Source organism: Oryctolagus cuniculus, chromosome 7 (genome assembly GCF_051225735.1).
Source record: "Oryctolagus cuniculus isolate XC-2025 breed Fujian yellow rabbit chromosome 7, ASM5122573v1, whole genome shotgun sequence".
NCBI classification, from domain to species: Eukaryota; Metazoa; Chordata; class Mammalia; order Lagomorpha; family Leporidae; genus Oryctolagus; species Oryctolagus cuniculus.
In genome coordinates, this window is record NC_142873.1 from 164,318,975 (window position 1) to 164,336,828 (window position 17,854).

At 72.0% G+C, this 17,854-nt stretch overlaps 1 protein-coding gene across 2 annotated transcripts in view; it reads right to left on the reverse strand.

The window, feature by feature from the left end:
* Nucleotides 1–1,305: 1,305 nt before the first annotated feature.
* PLCH2 (phospholipase C eta 2) overlaps nucleotides 1,306–17,854 on the reverse strand; it is a 44,282-nt gene continuing 27,733 nt past the window's right edge. Inside the window, exons 6-22 of one of the 2 annotated variants that reach the window (XM_089299358.1) lie at nucleotides 16,455–16,548; nucleotides 15,773–15,976; nucleotides 15,505–15,625; nucleotides 13,708–13,879; nucleotides 13,499–13,606; nucleotides 11,961–12,119; nucleotides 9,738–9,836; nucleotides 9,335–9,411; nucleotides 8,529–8,626; nucleotides 8,275–8,457; nucleotides 8,029–8,136; nucleotides 6,200–6,324; nucleotides 6,043–6,127; nucleotides 5,819–5,965; nucleotides 5,577–5,656; nucleotides 3,353–4,112; nucleotides 1,306–2,646 (exon numbers count right to left, since the gene is read on the reverse strand). In XM_089299358.1, the coding sequence (XP_089155484.1) occupies nucleotides 1,460–2,646; nucleotides 3,353–4,112; nucleotides 5,577–5,656; nucleotides 5,819–5,965; nucleotides 6,043–6,127; nucleotides 6,200–6,324; nucleotides 8,029–8,136; nucleotides 8,275–8,457; nucleotides 8,529–8,626; nucleotides 9,335–9,411; nucleotides 9,738–9,836; nucleotides 11,961–12,119; nucleotides 13,499–13,606; nucleotides 13,708–13,879; nucleotides 15,505–15,625; nucleotides 15,773–15,976; nucleotides 16,455–16,548 (3,807 nt within the window). In that variant the 3' untranslated portion in view covers nucleotides 1,306–1,459. Of the gene's footprint in view, nucleotides 2,647–3,352; nucleotides 4,113–5,576; nucleotides 5,657–5,818; nucleotides 5,966–6,042; nucleotides 6,128–6,199; nucleotides 6,325–8,028; nucleotides 8,137–8,274; nucleotides 8,458–8,528; nucleotides 8,627–9,334; nucleotides 9,412–9,737; nucleotides 9,837–11,960; nucleotides 12,120–13,498; nucleotides 13,607–13,707; nucleotides 13,880–15,504; nucleotides 15,626–15,772; nucleotides 15,977–16,454; nucleotides 16,549–17,854 lie in introns of those variants that run through there. The other variant, XM_089299357.1, reaches the window with a different exon arrangement.

Genomic DNA, 17,854 nt, shown 5'->3' on the forward strand with positions numbered 1-17,854 from the left:
CAGAGCGAGGCCTGAGGCCGTTGCCTGCAGAGCAAGCGAGGCGTCGGTGGCCCTGGAGGGCTCTGGGAGCCGGAGTGGCACAGACCCCGCCCGGGCAGCGCTCTCTGCTTGTCGCTGTGGCCTGTGGCCTGGGACAGCTGCAGGGCCCAGGTCCCCTCGGCTGGTGCCGGCACCCAGGGAGGGGACAGCAGGACGGGCTCCCTGGGCTCTGATGCCTGAGCCGTCCAGTGGACCCCGGGGTGGCCAAGGCCCCCACGGTGAGAGGGCTGAGCCAGGCCAGCATGGCGGCGCCTGCTGGGGACAGTGGCTGCCACCGCATGGCTGCCCCTCGCTGCCCACCAAGTCGCCCAAGCCTGGGCACTCCTGTCCTGGGCAAGGGGGCGGGGGGCCGGATGCCTCCCACAGCTCTGCTGGGCAGTGCAGGGCCTGCAGGCCAGCCGGAGCCAGGCCCATATCACCCTGCTGTGGTGATGCCGCGACCCCTGCCAGCCACACTGTGCCCCCACCCTGCCCGCCATGTCCCGGAGGCCCACGCTTCGCCACTGTCTGGGGCCTGTCACCCCCACCAGCCCCACCACAGTCCAGCCGTCCCAGGGCGGCGGCCTGATAAGGAAGCCCCAGCTGGCCTGCAGGTCCTGGTGGGCGCCCCTCACCTCTGGCCCTGGGCTGCCTGGTGCAGGACAGCTGGCCGCTCACTGGGCCCCAGCGCCAGCCGTGTAACGCACGTGCCAGTGCCCAGGCTTGAGGTCTGCAGGCTCCTCTCCAGAGCCCGACAGGGCCTTGCCGAGCTTGGAGAACGGTGATCCAGAGGCTCCGCGTGGCTGGGAGCAGGGGCCGGGCCCTACCAGCGCCCCAGTGTCCCGGCTGTGTGCCCTGGGCCCCTCCCCAAAGGGCCATGCTTGTCCTGTCGGGGTCAGCCTGGTCTTACAGACGGACCCACATCCTCCCGGGCAGAGCCCAGGTCTCTGCCTGGCTCCCCCGGGCTGAGAGGCAGGCTGGCAGCTGCCGGGGACGGGAAGGAGTGGCCCCAGGGCGGGGGTCCCGTCCCAGGGCTGGGGTCTGCGGATGCGCTGTCTCCAGGACACGTGTGTGCGGAGGCTGACAAGGGGACAGGCACCCGTGTGCACAGGCCAGCATGGGGGAGATGGGCACGCGTGTGCACAGGCCCCGTCCAGGATACGCGTGTACATGAGCCAACACGGGAACGGGCACGCGTGTGCACAGGCCGACACTGCAGCCCAGCGCACACCCACGGGGCAGAACCCAGGCGGGAAAATAGAAAAGACTCAGTCAGGTTTGTGTGTAAGTGTTGCCTCTAAAAATTTAAATATTCTGCTTGTATTTCTTAAACTGTGCAAACCATGCCTGCTGGGGCAGACGGGAGGGCCAGCAGGGCGCGCAGTCTGGGGACCTGGCCACCCCCATTTCCTGAGCATACACTGGACGCTGGCCGGAGGGCTCAGAGCCTCAGGAGGAGCAAGGCCTCGGGGCCGGGGCACAGGGCAGGGGTGTCCACGCAGCCCTCGGGGCCGGGGCACAGGGCAGGGGTGTCCACGCAGCCCTCGGGGCCGGGGCACAGGGCAGGGGTGTCCACGCAGCCCTCGGGGCCGGGGCACAGGGCAGGGGTGTCCACGCAGCCCTCGGGGGCACCCCGCTCCTCCGGGGGACCCCGCCAGTGCGGGCCTTGCTGCCGCCGCTGCCGCTCCTGCGCCTGGCGGGCCCGGCTGGCGATGGCGCGCACACGGCTCTGACTGCGAGAGGACGGGCGTCGCAGGAAGCCGGAGCCGCCCAGCACCCCCTCCGCGGCCGGGCCCAGGCTGGTGGGCGACGTGATGTCCCCCGCCCGCTGGAAGCCCGTGAGCCAGCGCAGCTGCTCCGTGAGCGCGTCCCGCCCCGGCGCCCGCCACGCCCCCCCTGGGGGGCCCAGGCCGCGGCTCAGGCTTCGGGCGCTGCCCTGGAAGCCCGGGGCGAAGTCGTCAGCCGTCAGGTCGCCCAGGCTCTTGGACTTGGCGGCCACTGGGCACTCCTGCCAGCCCTCCAGGCGGGGTAGGCCAGGCGACCGCGGGGCCAGAGGCCGGCCCACCGCCCACAGGTTGGGGTTGGACTTGCTCTTGGTCACAGGGGCCAGGTCTGGGCAGGCGGCCGAGGTGGGGCAGGGCCACGGGGCCAGGCACCTCCCTGGGCTCTCGCAGCTGCGGCCCAGACCCAGGCGGGACAGGGAGAGGTCGATGACTGTGTCACTGGACGAGACGCTGGAGGCTGAGGACACGCTGTCACGGTGGCCGCCCGGCTCCAGCCGCTGCCACAGCTGGTCCCCGCCCGTGGCATCCGAGTACACAGCAGTGGGGGAGGAAGGCACCTGCCCCTCGCTCTTTGCCCTCTTGACCGGGGGCCGCTGGCCCAGGGCCCGAGGCCGGCTTCTGCTCTCGCTCTCGCCTGCCGCGTCGGGGCTCCCGCTGGGGCACGGCTCTCTCGGGGGCTGCCCGTGGTCCCCATGGCCCCTGCTCCAGAGAGGCACAGGTGCTCCTGAGGCCGAGCCTGGGGGGCGCTGGGGCCCCTCCCAGGAGGGGGCGCTGGGGGTGGTCGCCGGTGGGGCGGGCTCCTCGGCGATGGGCTCCAGGCCGCACGGCGGGGCGGGCGGGGCGTCTGTGGAAGAGCAGAGCACCGTCCCGGGAGCAGCCCCTGCGCGCACACAGGCCCGAGGCCCCACCCTGCTGCTGCCGGGCCCGAGGGGTGGGGGAGGTGGGGGCCTCGGGCCTGTGCCCGCACACGGGGTCCTCGCGGGGCTGGGCGGTTACCTGTGCTCACTTCCTAACTGCGGAGGCAGCGTGAGTGAGGATAGAAAGCAGACGGTCAGCGGTGGACAGGACAGACGGGGCAGAGGGACGGGGACGGGGGCGGGTGCAGGGGGGGGAGAGCAGGGGCCAGGCCCAGGCACGTGCCCTTCCCGGGCTGGGGCGCAGCAGACCAGCCGGAGCCACCGCACTCCCACTGACCACGCGCTGGAGTGGCCGCCACGCCCAGCAGGCACGGGTGGGGCCACACAGAGGAGCGCCCAGGGTCTCAGGGGCGTCAGGGCCACCTTGCAGCTGCACCGCTGACCCACGCCAGACTTCGCACAACACAGAGCTGGGCACTAACCCCCCACGTCCCAGGAGGGGCGTCCGTGACCGTGCAGGCAGCCGGACCCCACCCCTCGGAAGTCCCAGGGCCTGGCCCTCGGGCCGAGCCCACAGAGCAAGGGAGCGGTGCACGCAGGACCAGGGCTCGGAGCAGGAAGCGGCGGGGATGGCGCGGAGCCTGGCGGGCTGCGCATGCGGGAGCCAGGGGGGCAGGAGGGCGCTGGCCTTACCCGTGGGGGACACGGGGGGGGCCGTCCTGATCTCCTCCAGCTTTGGAACGAACAAGGCGCCCGTCTCTGCCGGGGGGGCCCCTGGCTGCCTGCGGGCGCCCTCGGCCTGGGCGGGGGGCACCTGGGGGCCGCCCGGGCTGCCCGGGCTGCCGGAGTCGGAGGACGCGGAGCTGCTGCCACCTGGGCCCTGCCCGGGGGCCTCTCTGCTTCTTCCCGGGAGGCCACGGCCGGGAGCCCCCAGTGAGTCCGCCCGGGCCCGGGGCTGCTGGCTGACGGGCACCAGCCCACCCGGCGGCCCCGGGCTGGGCGGCCGCTCCCTCCGCAGGCCCTCGGCGTCCACACCGGTGCAGGAGCCCACCACACACTTCATGCACGTGGCGGCCATGCTGGCAGGCCCAGGGCCCTCGGGGGCGCGCGGGGGCCGCCCTGGTGTGGGGGTCCCCTCTGCCGCCGCTGCCGGTGCCTTACCTCGGGGGCTGCCGCTGCCAGACCCCTGGTGGGCAGGGGCTTCCGGAGCAGGGCCGGGGGCCTCCGCGTCGCCCACCGCCCCCTGAGCGCCCGTGTCCTGCGTGCCCAGGGCCAGCTCCGGGAAGCCCCTGTGGCCCGGTTTCTGGGTCTTGGTGGGGGCGCTGGCCGTGCGCCGCAGGAGCCGCTGGCTAACGGAGGGCCGGGGTGGGGGCCGCCCAGCAGCAGGACTGTCCAGCGAGCCGGGCTTTGGGCCGCGGAGGAAGAGGCCTTTTAGGCCCAGAGCCTGCTTGACCTGCAAGAGAAGGAGCCCACATAGCCGGGGCCGAGGCTGGCTCCACGGAGGGTGCCTCAGAGTGTGTCCGGGCGACAGGTGGTGGCTGCCTGGGGGTCTGGCGGGCCCTGGGCCGTGGTGGGCCCTGGGGAGCAGGCTCGCCGGGGACAGCGACTTGCTCCTCCCTTCGACCAAGAATCCCCCCAGCAAGGGGTGAGGGGGCTGCTGTTGCCGGGTGCTCCCAGGAGAGAGACCCTGCCCCCCCCCCCGCACCGTGCACCTGCTGCGAGGCCCCCACAGCCCACCGGACTGGAGAGGAGGTCAGAGAAGGGCCTGGGTCACCTTCGCCCCTCCCTCGGGCAGCGGGGAGGCAACTCTAGCCCGAGGTCTGCTTTGTCCCATGGCTCCTGCCATGCCCAGCGCCCTGGTGCTGCCCCTGCCCTCTGGAGGGGCCGCCTTTTCCAGGAAGCCTTCTTGGACTGCCCCTGAGGGGCGTGGCCAGGAGTCCCTGGACCAGCTGGCAGGGGCCGGGTGGCCACCGGGGAGGACCTGCACATGCGCCCCGCCGCTCCCCGTGATGGCCGTGCTGGTGCAGAGCAGCCCAGGGCCCAGCGGGCCGGTCGTCCCCCGAGGGCAGCAGTGCCGCGCGGCCAGCACTTGAATCAGCCGCCTCGTGATTCAAGGCCCACGTCCAGTGTGCTCTGCTGCGTGTGGCTGGACGGCGTTGACAAGGAGGTCCAGGATTCGGGCTTGGAGCCCTGGCCCCGGGGCGACCCCACCCAGGCACTGGGCAGGGCCCGCGCACACGGGGAGGCGCTGGGGGCTCTGCGGAATCCTGGATCTGCCTCATAAACGCCTCTGTCCGCCCGGGACGGCCCGGGACCCGGCCCCGCGTCAGGAGCCGCGGGTGCCGGCGGGGGCGCGGCCTGGCATGCAGGGGTACCTGCGAGGCTGCTAACAAGACCGTGCTCCCAAAGGTGCGCTTTGGGCAGTGGGGGGCTCACTGCAAGAGCAAAGAGACAGAGAGGCGTGAGGGCCCCGCGGGTGGAGGCCGGCAGGCGCGGCGGACGACGGACGGACAGACGGGTGCCTGCGGGGCCTCGGGGCCCGAGCGCGGCAGCTCCGTGTCCACAGACCCCACCTCGGAGGGGGCGGCAGGCTCCGCAGACGGGGTCCGGAGGCCAGCCCCGCCCTCGGGGGGGCCGTGAGCCGGGGATGGGTGAGGCCAACAGACCCAGGCGGGAGGGTGGCTCTGGGCACAGCTGGGCACATGGCCCCGAGTCTGCCCATGGCCGCCTAAAGGGGACTCGGACGCCGCCAGCTGGCCCGGGGGTCAGGCGTCCCCAGCGGCAGAGGCCCCCAGGCCCAGGGAGCTGACCACGGTCTCACACCTGGGGTCTGGAGCCGGCCCTGGGGACGCCACAGGAACAGGCTGAGGGGCCAGCGCTGGCCCTGCCCAGGCACGTGCCCGGCCAGGACACTCACCTTACCGCTGATGTCACTGACAGCCACGTGCACAAAGATGGAGGCCTCCTCCATGCCCTCCAGGTACACGTGCCGGTAGCCTGCAGCAGCCGGGGTGGCGGGGTGGCGGGGTCACTGGGTCTGCCTCCTCCCCGACCCCAGCCCGCGCCCTTCCCTGAGCCACCAGGCTCAGCAGGACCAGCGAGGCCAGGAAGCCCTCCGGTGGCGCCGGCCCACACACTGGCAGCTCGGCCCCTGCGCACCTGGCATCAGGCTGCTGAAGGCCAGCGTCCTCTGGCCGATGAAGTCGCGCCCGATGGGGTCGTGGTCCCAGACGAGGAAGCGGACCAGGGCGATCTCGGGCATGTGCACGGTGAACACCAGCGTCTCCTCCCACAGCGGGTTGAAGCCTGGAGGCCGGTGCAGGGTCACGCGGCGGGGCCGCCCCTTCCCCGCCACGCCCTCCCCGGGCCAGCCCGGCCCTCACCGTTGTCGTCCACCACGCGGGTCTGCTCCTTGCTGCAGTCCACCGGGAGCCCGATGACCTCCACCTCCACGAACGGGTCTATGATCTGGGGGCAGCGGGGGTGAGGGCGGGGCCGGGCGGGGCCGGTCCGAGCCGCCCGGGGCCGGCCGCCGCCTACCTCCCCGCGGTCCCCCAGCATGGAGGCGCGTGGCTTGGGGAGCTGCTGGCCGCTGATGATCCGAAGCACCAGCTGCTTCTTGGGCCGCCCGGGCAGGGGGTCCTCGGAGTTGGGGTTGAAGACACCTGGAGGGGGGGGCGTGAGGCTGAACTGGGGCCTCGGGAGCCCCACCCCCACAGAACAGGTGGAGTCTGGAGGGGGCAGCAATGCCACGTTGGGGGGGGCCTGGTGGCCTGGCCACTGCCCAAACTGTGGGACAGAGCCCAGCCGGGCCCCGTGTGGGTGGGGGCTGGTCCCCGCCAGGGCAGCTTCCAGGTGGCCCCGTGGGGCGCACATGGCCCGCGCTAGAAGTGCAGAGGCAGAAGGGCGTCCCCCAGACCCAAGGTCTCCGCTGCAGGGGGGGGCTCCCTGACCCACCCCCACCCGGGCGTGCTGGGGGGGCTCCCTGACCCACCCCCACCCGGGCGTGCTGGGGGCTCCCTGACCCACCCCCACCCGGGCGTGCTGGGGGGGCTCCCTGACCCACCCCCACCCGGGCGTGCTGGGGGGGCTCCCTGACCCACCCCCACCCGGGCGTGCTGGGGGGGGCTCCCTGACCCATCCCCACCCGGGCGTGCTGGGGGGGCTCCCTGACCCACCCCCACCCGGGCGTGCTGGGGGGGCTCCCTGACCCACCCCCACCCGGGCGTGCTGGGGGGGCTCCCTGACCCACCCCCACCCGGGCGTGCTGGGGGGGCTCCCTGACCCACCCCCACCTGGGCGTGCTGGGGGCTCCCTGACCCACCCCCACCCGGGCGTGCTGGGGGGGCTCCCTGACCCACCCCCACCCGGGCGTGCTGGGGGGGGCTCCCTGACCCACCCCCACCCGGGCGTGCTGGGGGCTCCCTGACCCACCCCCACCCGGGCGTGCTGGGGGGGCTCCCTGACCCACCCCCACCTGGGCGTGCTGGGGGCTCCCTGACCCACCCCCACCTGGGCGTGCTGGGGGCTCCCTGACCCACCCCCACCCAGGCGTGCTGGGGGGGCTCCCTGACCCACCCCCACCTGGGCGTGCTGGGGGGGGCTCCCTGACCCACCCCCACCTGGGCGTGCTGGGGGGGGCTCCCTGACCCACCCCCACCTGGGCGTGCTGGGGGGGGCTCCCTGACCCACCCCCACCTGGGCGTGCTGGGGGGGGCTCCCTGACCCACCCCCACCCGGGCGTGCTGGGGGCTCCCTGACCCACCCCCACCCGGGCGTGCTGGGGGCTCCCTGACCCACCCCACCTGGGCGTGCTGGGGGGGGCTCCCTGACCCACCCCCACCCGGGCGTGCTGGGGGCTCCCTGACCCACCCCCACCTGGGCGTGCTGGGGGGGCTCCCTGACCCACCCCCACCTGGGCGTGCTGGGGGCTCCCTGACCCACCCCACCTGGGCGTGCTGGGGGGGCTCCCTGACCCACCCCCACCTGGGCGTGCTGGGGGGGCTCCCTGACCCACCCCCACCTGGGCGTGCTGGGGGCTCCCTGACCCACCCCCACCCGGGCGTGCTGGGGGGGCTCCCTGACCCACCCCCACCTGGGCGTGCTGGGGGGGGCTCCCTGACCCACCCCCACCTGGGCGTGCTGGGGGCTCCCTGACCCACCCCCACCCGGGCGTGCTGGGGGCTCCCTGACCCACCCCCACCCGGGCGTGCTGGGGGCTCCCTGACCCACCCCCACCTGGGCGTGCTGGGGGGGCTCCCTGACCCACCCCCACCTGGGCGTGCTGGGGGGGCTCCCTGACCCACCCCCACCTGGGCGTGCTGGGGGGGCTCCCTGACCCACCCCCACCTGGGCGTGCTGGGGCTCACCCTGGCACATGCACGGCGGCTTGAGCACGTAGCCGCAGTTGCCGTTGGCGCTGAACTTGGCCCGGTTCAGCTGCAGCATCCGCCCCTCTGACTGATAGTTCAGGGCCACTGCGGGGAGGGGCACGCGGGCGGCCGGGTCAGCGGCCAGCGGCTGCCCCAGTCGGTCGGCTTCTGTGGGTGCTGCCGGGGCGGGGGTGTGCAGGGCCCAGCGGGGCCAGCCGGGGCCGCGGGGGCTCGGGCGCGCACCCATCTGGCAGCCGGCGTTCCAGAAGGGCTGGGGGTTGTAGTTGCTCGAGTCCACGCGGTAGGAGGAGGGGTAGACGCGGGACAGCTGGTGCTGGTTGAACCGCAGGTACTGCGCCGGCTTCTGCTGCAGGATCTGGTGGGCCTTGGTCTCGCTGAAGGACGCCACCTGCCAACTGCAGGCCACTGCGCGCGGCCCCGGCGTCAGCCTGCGGGTGGCCCCTCGGCGCCCCGCCCCCCCGGGCCCCCGCCCTCACCCTCCGTCTCCACGTCGTGGGCTCCCACGGACTTGGTGTACTTGACCAGGTCCGAGAGCGCCCGCGACAGCTTCATGGTCTTCTTCTGCCGGGCCGTCCTGTGGGGGTGAGGGGCAGTCAGGTCCCTGCGGCCAGCAGGTGTGGGGGGGTCAGGGCCCTGCGGCCAGCAGGTGTCAGGGGGTGGTCAGGGCCCTGTGGCCAGCAGGTGGGGGTGGTCAGTGTCCTGTGGCCAGCAGGTTAGGGGGTGGTCAGGGCCCTGCGACCAGCAGGTGGGGGTGGTCAGGGTCCTGCGGCCAGCAGGTGGGGGGGGTCAGGGTCCTGCGGCCAGCAGGTGGGGGTGGGGTCAGGGCCCTGTGGCCAGCAGGTGTGGGGGGGTCAGGGCCCTGTGGCCAGCAAATCGGGGGGCAGTCAGGGCCCTGCGACCAGCAGGTGGGGGTGGTCAGGGTCCTGCAGCCAGCAGGTGGGGGGGTCAGGTGTGTGGGGTGGGGGCACTCTGACAGCCCAGTGTGGGTACTGGGGAGGGACACAGATTGGGGGGGTGGCACAGGGCAGCCCAGTCAGCTTGGGGAAGGGGCTGGGGGCGCCACGCTGGCTGCACAGGGCTGAGATCCCGGGGGAGCCCCAAGGACAGCCCCCCTTCCTCCCCATCTTCTCCAGGAGGGGCGGGGGGCAAGCTCCCCACGTCTGCCCCCCAGTCCTGCCTGGGATCCAGGCTAGCCTCACCCAGAATCAGCCTTAGGGAAAGGCGGGGGGCCCCCAGGACAGTGCAGCCCCCCATCATGCAGGGCGTCCCCGCGGGCACTGACCCTCGGCTCTGGCTGCCTGGGGAGTCCAGGCCCCCGTCCCCCTCCTCCACGCTGGCCGCCTTCTTGCTGCCCCTTTTCTGTGTGGGAGGGCAGAGCTGTGACCCTTGCAGCCCCGGCTCAGGCCGGGCCACAGCGAGGCTGGGAGGCTGGGCCTGCCTGAGGCCTCCCGGTCCAGCCCTGCCCGTGGGGCCCCAGGACCTCTGCAGTGCCCGGCCCAGGACAGCCTCGGGGGCCCGGGTGCAGAGCACTGGCCGGCGCGGGCCCAGGAGAGGGGTGGCTGGGGAGCCACGAAGCCACCACCGCGGCCTGGGCTGACCCTGCCGCAGCCGGCACCTCCAGTCTCCACGTGGGCTCTGGGGCTGCAGGGGACACCCACCCTCTGGCTGGTGCGGGCGGGGCTGACCTTGGCCTTGGAGAAGCTACTCCCAAGGAGGCGGCTGTTCTGGCGGCCAGCTCTGCTGTCCTCCCCGGAGCCCGCGTCCTCCTCAGCCCCGGCCTGAGCCTGAGGGAGCCACAGAGGGGGACAGGGTGGGCCCCGCCCTGAGCCAGGCAGGGAGGAAGGCAGGGAGGGCAGGGAGAGTGGTGAGGGGCACAGTGGAATGCCCCATGGACACGCCCTCCGCCACAGCCCTGCACACACCAGGGACATGCCCCCCCCACATTGGCCACGCCCCTACACCCTCCGCCATGCCCCTGAGATGCCTTTGGCCACACCCTACACCCTCAGCCACGCCCCTAAACCCTTGGCCACACCCATGGATGCTCCCAGGTTGCCAGGAACAGTGCACGCTGGGCTCTGACAGCACTGACCCCTTGACCCTCAGCCTGGCCGTTGGTCTCTGCCTGGACACTGCCCACAGACACATTGGAAAGTGGGGCCCAGGGGTGCCACACGCATGCCGCCGGCTCCCTGTGCTCTGCCCAATCTGGGGACGCCCCAGACGCTCACCCAGACCTGTGCCTGCCCCTCCTTACAGGGAGCCAGGGTCTGCCCAGAGCGGCCCGGCCAGCTGGACAGGTCCTCGGCACAGAGGCCTCCGGACCCTCCCTGCCCCGGGCAGCCACCGGGCGCTCTTCTCCCCGCAGCCCCCATCCCCCCTTAGCTGGTGGCTAACACTGGAATGTGCCGCAAGCTGCGCTCACAGCGTGTTCAGAACACGCGTGGAGGCCCTTTAGACCCCACCTGGGATGCTGCGGGGAGCTGACTGTGAGAGACAGGGGCCAGGCCTGGCCAGATCACATCCTGGCCCAGGCACGGGGCGGGAGCTCCCACAGCTGCCCACAGCCCCCCGGCTGGCACCTCCCACCCCAGAGCACAGCGCAGGAGGCCAGGTGCCCCGGACGGAGGGGACGGTGGCGGGGGCACCGGGCAGGGCCCCCAGCTGAAGACAGCTGATCCCCAGCCCTGCAGGGGTCCCCTCTGTCCCCCAAGATCCCTGTGCTCCCTCGTAGGGACGCCCGTGGGGACAGGCGTGAGTGACTCGGGGCGGAGCGCACCCTGTGTGACCCCTGCAGCCCAGCTAAGCCCCTCCTCCCCGGCGTCTCCCTGCAGCCGCCCCGGCGGGGGCCCCAGGTCAGGCTGTGCGCCGCCCATTCGGCTCAGGACTGAAAATACGGGCGGCCGCCAGCGCCCACCATGACGGCCACCTGTGAGGCCGTGGGTGAGACACGATGCCCGCATCTACAAGTACCGGTCCCCACGGGGCACTCGGCCCCAGCAAAGGCGGAGCCACCTTCCCAGCCCTCCCAGGGACACCGCCTGGGCAGTGGGCAGGGCCCTCCAAGCCCTAGGCATCTCGGCCCCGCCCACCCAGGCCAGCAGCCCTGCCCACCATAGCATCTGCTGGGATAGCCCCTCTCTCCCATGTGGACACGGGGGCCCCCACGCCAGAGGGGGCACTGGACATGCAGGGTGGCCTTCTGCCTGCTGGTGGACGGCTCCTGAGGCCGTCGCGTCTCTGAGACCCTTGGCAAGGAGGAGCCGCGGGCCCCTGGGGGCCGCCACCCACTCTGGTCTCCAGGCCCCAAGCGGTCAGACAGTAGCCATCAGCGCCAGCTGGAGCCGGGCTGGGTAGGACGCCGGCACGCAAGCCCGAGCACCTGCACCCTGCACCCTCACGACGAAGCCCCAGGTGGACACAGGGGTGTGCCCTGCAGTGTGTGTGCTCACGTGTGTGTGCAAGGTGTATGCATTGTAGTGTGTGTGTTCACGTGTGCGTGCACAGGTGTGTGCATTGTAGTATTGTATGTTCACGTGTGCGTGCACAGGTGTGCGCATTGTAGTATGTGTGTGCTCACGTGTGCGTGCACAGGTGTGTGCATTGTAGTATGTGTTCACGTGTGTGTGTACAGGTGTGCGCATTGCAGTGTGTGTGCTCATGTGTGCGTGTAAGGTGTGTGCGTTACAGTGTGTGTTCACATGTGTGTGCACTGCAGGGTGTGTTCACAGGTGTGTGCACAGGTGTGAGCACTGCAGTGTGTGTGTTCGTGTGTGCGCATTGCAGTGTGTGCTCACGTGTGCGTGCAAGGTGTGTGCAGATGCATGTATGTGCAGACGTGCGCCAGCACGTGGGGACATGTGTGCGGGTGTGTGCAGGTGCGTGTGCCCCCAGCACGGGGGCCTCACCTTTTTGGCCCCTGCCTTGTGGCCGGCTTTCCCGGAGGGGAGCAGGGTGGACACGGCGAAGCCATTCGGGTCCTCGCAGTCCCGGATCTTGGACTCTTTGATGAGGGAGTCCAGCTTCTTCTTGGCCACGGCTTCCACGCACTTCCGGTTGGTGGACGCCTGCGGGAGCCAGAGGCGGCCGTGAGCCCGCGCCCCCGCCCCAGCGGCCCCGGCCCCTCAGGGCCTGACCAGTGCCACCGGGGGCCTGCAGCAGCTCGGGCGTCCAGCTCAGGGGGCAGAGGTCAGGACGCACGGTGGGCAGCACAGGCCCCAGGGAGACGGGCCAGGGACCAGGGACAGACTTCAGGGCAAAGCCAGGCTGGGCGAGGTGCCTCTGCTTGCTGGGTCAGCCCCAGGCCAACCCTGACCACTTGGGCTCTCCAGGGCAGCTGCACATCCCTGGTGCCCAAGCTGGAGTGGACATGAGTGGACGTCAGAGATGCCAGAGAACGCGCAGGCCTAGGGCAGGGAGAGGCTGCAGGCTTGGGGAAGGTTCCCCAGGCCTGGCGCCCACCGGGGGTCCCCCACGCCCCCTCAGCCCCAGCCCCCAGGCTGAGCCGCAGGGAGGCGGGTCAACGGCAGACTCCTCCCACGTGAGTTCTAGGTATTGGGGGACCTTGAGGTGCGGCCTGCGCTGGGCACGGGCAGCTGGGCGGGGCCACCTGCTGTGGCTGGCCGGAAGGGGGCCAGGGAGCTGCAGGCTCCAGGTGGGAATGGAGCTGAGCCTGGGTGGTCCCAGCCCCCACCACTGTCCCTGCTCCCCGAGGGAGCCGGCACTGGGCCTCGGATTCCAGGGGAGGCGGACGGCACCCCAAAGGCAGCGCAGGAATGGGGCCACCTACACTGGGGGGACAGCTGCCCTGGAGCCCGCCCCCCTGACTCGCCCGGCGGCGGTGGCGGTGGGGGCTGCCCCCGGGGGGGCTGCTCTCAGGGGCTGGTCTTGGGGCTGCTCTGGGGGGCTGCTCTGGGGGGGCTGCCCTCGGGGGGGCTGGTCTTGGGGGCTGGTCTGGGGGGCTGGTCTGGGGGCTGGTCTTGGGGGCTGCTCTGGGGGGGCTGCCCTTGGGGGGGCTGGTCTTGGGGGGCTGGTCTGGGGGCTGGTCTTGGGGGGCTGGTCTGGGGGCTGGTCTGGGGGGGCTGCTCTGGGGGCTGCTCTGGGGGCTGCTCTGGGGGGTTGCCCTCAGGGGGGCTGCTCTGGGGGCTGGTCTGGGGGGGCTGCTGCCCTTTGGGGAGCTGCTCTGGGGGCTGCTCTGGGGGGGCTGCTCTGGGGGCTGGTCTGGGGGGGCTGGTCTGGGGGGGCTGGTCTGGGGGGGCTGCTCTGGGGGCTGGTCTGGGGGGGCTGGTCTGGGGGGGCTTCTCTGGGGGCTGCTCTGGGGGCTGCTCTGGGGGCTGGTCTGGGGTGCTGGTCTGGGGGGGCTGCTCTGGGGGCTGGTCTTGGGGCTGCTCTGGGGGCTGATCTTGGGGGGGCTGGTCTGGGGGGGCTGCTCCCCCCGGGCCGTCACCTCCCCGTTGAGCAGTTTGCAGTCCTCGTCGATCTCGTCGGCGCTGTCCTCGTCCGACACCTCGCCCTCCTCCGCGTCCTCGCTGATGTCGGCCGGGAGCTTCTTCCCCTGGGGGAGGCGGTGGCGGTGGGAGGGGCTCGGGGGAGGGCTGGGGCGGCAGCCGGCTCGGACCGGACACGGCCAGCCTTGCCCCCCGCCCCCGGCCTCACCTTCACCAGAATCTTTCCCTTGAGCATCTGCGGGGACGGCAGCAGCGTGGCGTCCTCGCCGCCCACCGACGACAGGTCCAGCTTGTCCCCCAGGATGTCGGTCAGGTACTGGGCCATCTTCTTCTGCTGGGCGACACTGCAGTGGTTCTCGATGGACAGGATCACGGGGTACCTGAGGCCGGGGCAGGGGGCCGGCTGAGCCAGGGCCCACGGGGCTCGGAGAAGCGGCTGAGTGGGCGGCCGCCGGTGAGGGGCAGGCTAAGCGGCCCCCTGCGATGCCGGCTTCCCCGCGGACGCCGGGTCAGGTCCCGGCTACTTCAGTCCAGCTTCCTGCCTGGCTGGGGAAGCAGCGGAGGGCGGCCCCGCGCTTGGGCCCCTGCGCTCTGGGAGCCCAATGGAGTCCAGGCTCCTGGCCTCCGCCTGGCCCAGCCCAGCCTCTGTGGCCATTTGGGGAGTGAACCCGCGGACGGAGACTCCTTCTCCTTCCGTCTTCTCGCTCTCGCTCTCTCGCTCACTCTCTCTCTCTTTGTAACTCTGCCTTTCAAATAAATAAAATAAATCTTTTTTTAATTTTTCTTTTGACAGATTTAGACAGAGAGAGAGAGAGAGAGAGAGATCTTCCTTCTGTTGGTTCACCCCCCAAGTGGCCGCTATGGCCGCTGCGTTGGCAGCCAGCGCACCGCGCTGATCCGAAGGCAGGAGCCAGGTGCTTCTCCTGGTCTCCCATGGGGTGCAGGGCCCAAGCACTTGGGCCATCCTCCACTGCACTCCCTGGCCACAGCAGAGAGCTGGCCTGGAAGAGGGGCAACCGGGACAGAATCCGGCGCCCCGACCGGGACTAGAACCCGGTGTGCCGGCGCCGCAGGTGGAGGATTAGCCTAGTGAGCCGCGGCGCCGGCCTAAATCTTTTTTTAAAAAAGAAAAAAAGCAGCTGAGTGGGGGCAAAGGGGCCGGGAGAGAAGACGCGGGAGCTGTCTGAAGGCCGTGGTTCCGAAGCGACGTGGACTTCCCTGAGGAGCAGCGCGGAGTCACAGACAGACAGACAGACAGCCCCTCCGCCCTGGGGCACCGCCCCTCAGACGGCCCCGCCCAGCCCGGCACCCAGCACCAGCAGGACAGGCAGCCGCCCGCCCGGGCCCGTGGGGACCACAGCGGGGACTCCTCCTTCAGCTCTGTCAGCCGTGACCACACCCACGCTCCACTCAGGCCACGGACCTGTGGGAGACGGGCGGGGCACCGGGGCGGGGAACCGCCCTCGCCTCCCACTGCCCGGGCAGAACCTGGGGCTGGCACCCGGGCTCAAGCCCTCCCCCGCATGGCCCCCAGTGCCCACCGGCCACGGTCTCAGGGCCTGGCCACCCCACAGGCCGCCCCGGCCCCGCACTCTCGCGTGGCTCACGCAGCGTGGGGGCCTGTCTGAGGGCCCTGACAGCCTCGCCTGTGCAGCCCTGGCCCCCGGGCCTGGCGCAGCCCAGACTGGGAGGGGCTCCCACGGCCCCCGTGCCAGAGACTAAGCTGGATTTTCTTCAACGGCCGAGCGACCGCGAAGCTGAGCCTGGACACAGGGTGGCTTCTCGGGGCTGACGCGGGCGGGGCCGCTGCTGTGTGGGGGGCTGGCAGCGGGGTTGTCACCAAGTGTGTGCACCTGGGCTGCCGCCCCGAGGAGGGAAGCCCCGCCCCCACCCCGCCCCAGGAGGGAAGCCCCGCCCCCGTCCCCCCGCCCCGCCCCAGGAGGGAAGCCCCGCCCCCGTCCCCTGTGCCCACCCCAAGAGGGAAGCCCCGCCCCGCGCCACTCACTCGTTCTTGAGGAAGGCGTACTTGTTGATGGTCTCCACGACGTCTCTGAAGAGGATCTTGGAGGTCAAGGTGTAGCCGTGGTGCACGATGGGCTCCCCGTCCGGCCCGTCCCAGCAGTCCACTGCGGGCAGCCGCCTCGGTCACCGGGGCGCACTCAGGAGGGACCCGCCCGGCCTGGCCCCTGCCCGGCACTCACATGGCTCCCGGGGCCCGGCCCAGCCCCACCCCAGAGGCCGCAGCCCCCAGCCCGGCCCTGGGCTGTGCTCACCCTCCACGCAGCGGCAGCCGGCCTGCAGGACCCAGGCGTACATGTCCACTCGAGACTGGGACATGAGCTGGTCCCCCACGAGGTAGGTGTTGTGGGACGAGGTGATGAAGTAGTGGCTGAGTGGCCGCGACATGTCCTGGTGGACGCCATGGTGCTCGGGATTGAAGATGTCGCCGGCCGGGCTCCGGGTGTAGTTGGTGAAGCCTTGCGGGGCCGGGTGGGGGGGCTCAGCCGCTGGCCTGGACCCGCCCCGGGCCCTGCCCCTGGTCCCACCGGCGCCCCCATGCTGTCCAGGCCCACAGGCTGCCGCCCCGGGCCCCACCCCTGGTCCCACGGGCCCCCGCGCCGTCCAGGCCCGCAGGCGGCCGCCCCAGGCCCACGCCCCTGGTCCCACCAGCCCCCACGCTGTCCAGGCCCGCAGGCGGCCCCCGGGACTGCGCTCACCGTCGATGCCCAGCACCCCCTTGCTCTTGTTTTCGGGGCCCGCCACCCACCCCCCGCACCGTCAGGCTCGCAGGCGGCCACCCCAGGCCCCGCCCCTGGCCCCACCGGCCCCCCACGCTGTCCAGGCCCACAGGCAGCCGCCCCGGGCCCCACCCCTGGTCCCACTGGCCCTGCACCATCCAGGCCCGCAGGTGGCCGCCCCAGGCCCCGCCCCCCCCCCCCCCGGGGCTGCGCTCACCGTCGATGCCCAGCGCCCCCTTCCTCTTGTTTTCGGGGCAGGGCTCAAACTGCTCGATGATGTCCCGGCAGCTCTGCAGCGTCACGCCCGCCATCTAGGCCAGAGCACACCCTCCGCTCGGGCGGCCGCCGGTCCTCCCAGCGCCACCCCGCCTCCGATCCGCTCATCGCGGGGTCACGGACTTGGGACCCAGAGGCGGCTCCCAGGCCCCGGGCAGCCCTCACTGACCCACAGTGCGGACCCCCCTCCTTCCGTAAGTGGGGTGGAGGCCTGTGTGGGGAGCGGGGGCAGAGGGAGCCCCTGCGGCCCCTCCTGCCGGCTGCCCGAGGCCCTGCTCGTGACCCTGGTGGCCAAGCCGAGAGCCGCAGCCCGGCCCAGCGAGGCCCCGCGAGCTCAGGGCCTCCAGATCGCTAGGGGCCAGGAGATCCGGTCCTATGGAGGGCCCACCAGTGCCCCCATCCCCCGCCCAGGAGCATGGGGAGGGGAGAGGGTGGGAGGCGGCAGGACGGGCTCAGAGCTCAATCGTGGGCCCCAGGCGGCCAGAGCCCTGAGGCCGGGCTGTGGACCAAGTGCCCCCTGCAGGACTGGGAGGCGCTCTCACCGCCGCTGTCCACTCCCCGCATCCCTGCAACAGCCGAGCTGAGCCCCCAGGTCGGAGCTGGGGAGTCCACCCGGCTCCCCGCGGGCTGGCAGGACCCAAGTTCCTCAGAGCCCTGGCCTCCTCCCAGGGTGGACGTTAGCGAGATGCATGATGGGAGGGAGACCTGAGACTCGAACCCAGGGCCCCTGACTGGGAATGCGGGAATCCTGACCTGTGTCCCTGCCTGAGCACGGAGGACGCTGTGTGGCCCCAGATGTGGAAACAGCTCCCAGACTGGAGGGGGGAGGCCCCAGACCGGGGGGGTTCCAGGCTGTGAGGGGAGGTCCTAACTGTGGGGGAAGGACCCAGACTATGTGGGGGAGAAGCCCCAGACTGGGGGCAGGGGAGGTTCCATACTGTGGGGAGAGGTCCAGAATGGGGGGAGGCCCTAGACGGGGGTACAGGCCTCCCTGAAGCCCCCAGCCCCCCCCCCATCCCTGCTTCGCTGGGCGGCCAGGTCCGGTCACTAGAGCAGGTGGCGCCCAGTCCGTGCCCAGGCCCCTGCGCTCAGGACACCGGGTGTCTGGTCAGTGGGGCAGCATCCCCAGAGGATGGACGGGCACTGCTGGGGGGCCAGAGCATGGCAGGTTAGGGACAGTCGTCAGGCAGACCACAGAACTCTAACCCATGCGGTGCCAGGCCCAGAGCCAGTGCCGGGGCACACGTGGTGTCCCTTGCAGGCTCAGGCTGTCCACAGCTGGGGCTCCGGGCCCAGAGGCCCTCGGAGACATCCCTGAGCCCTTGGATACGGCAGCCAAAG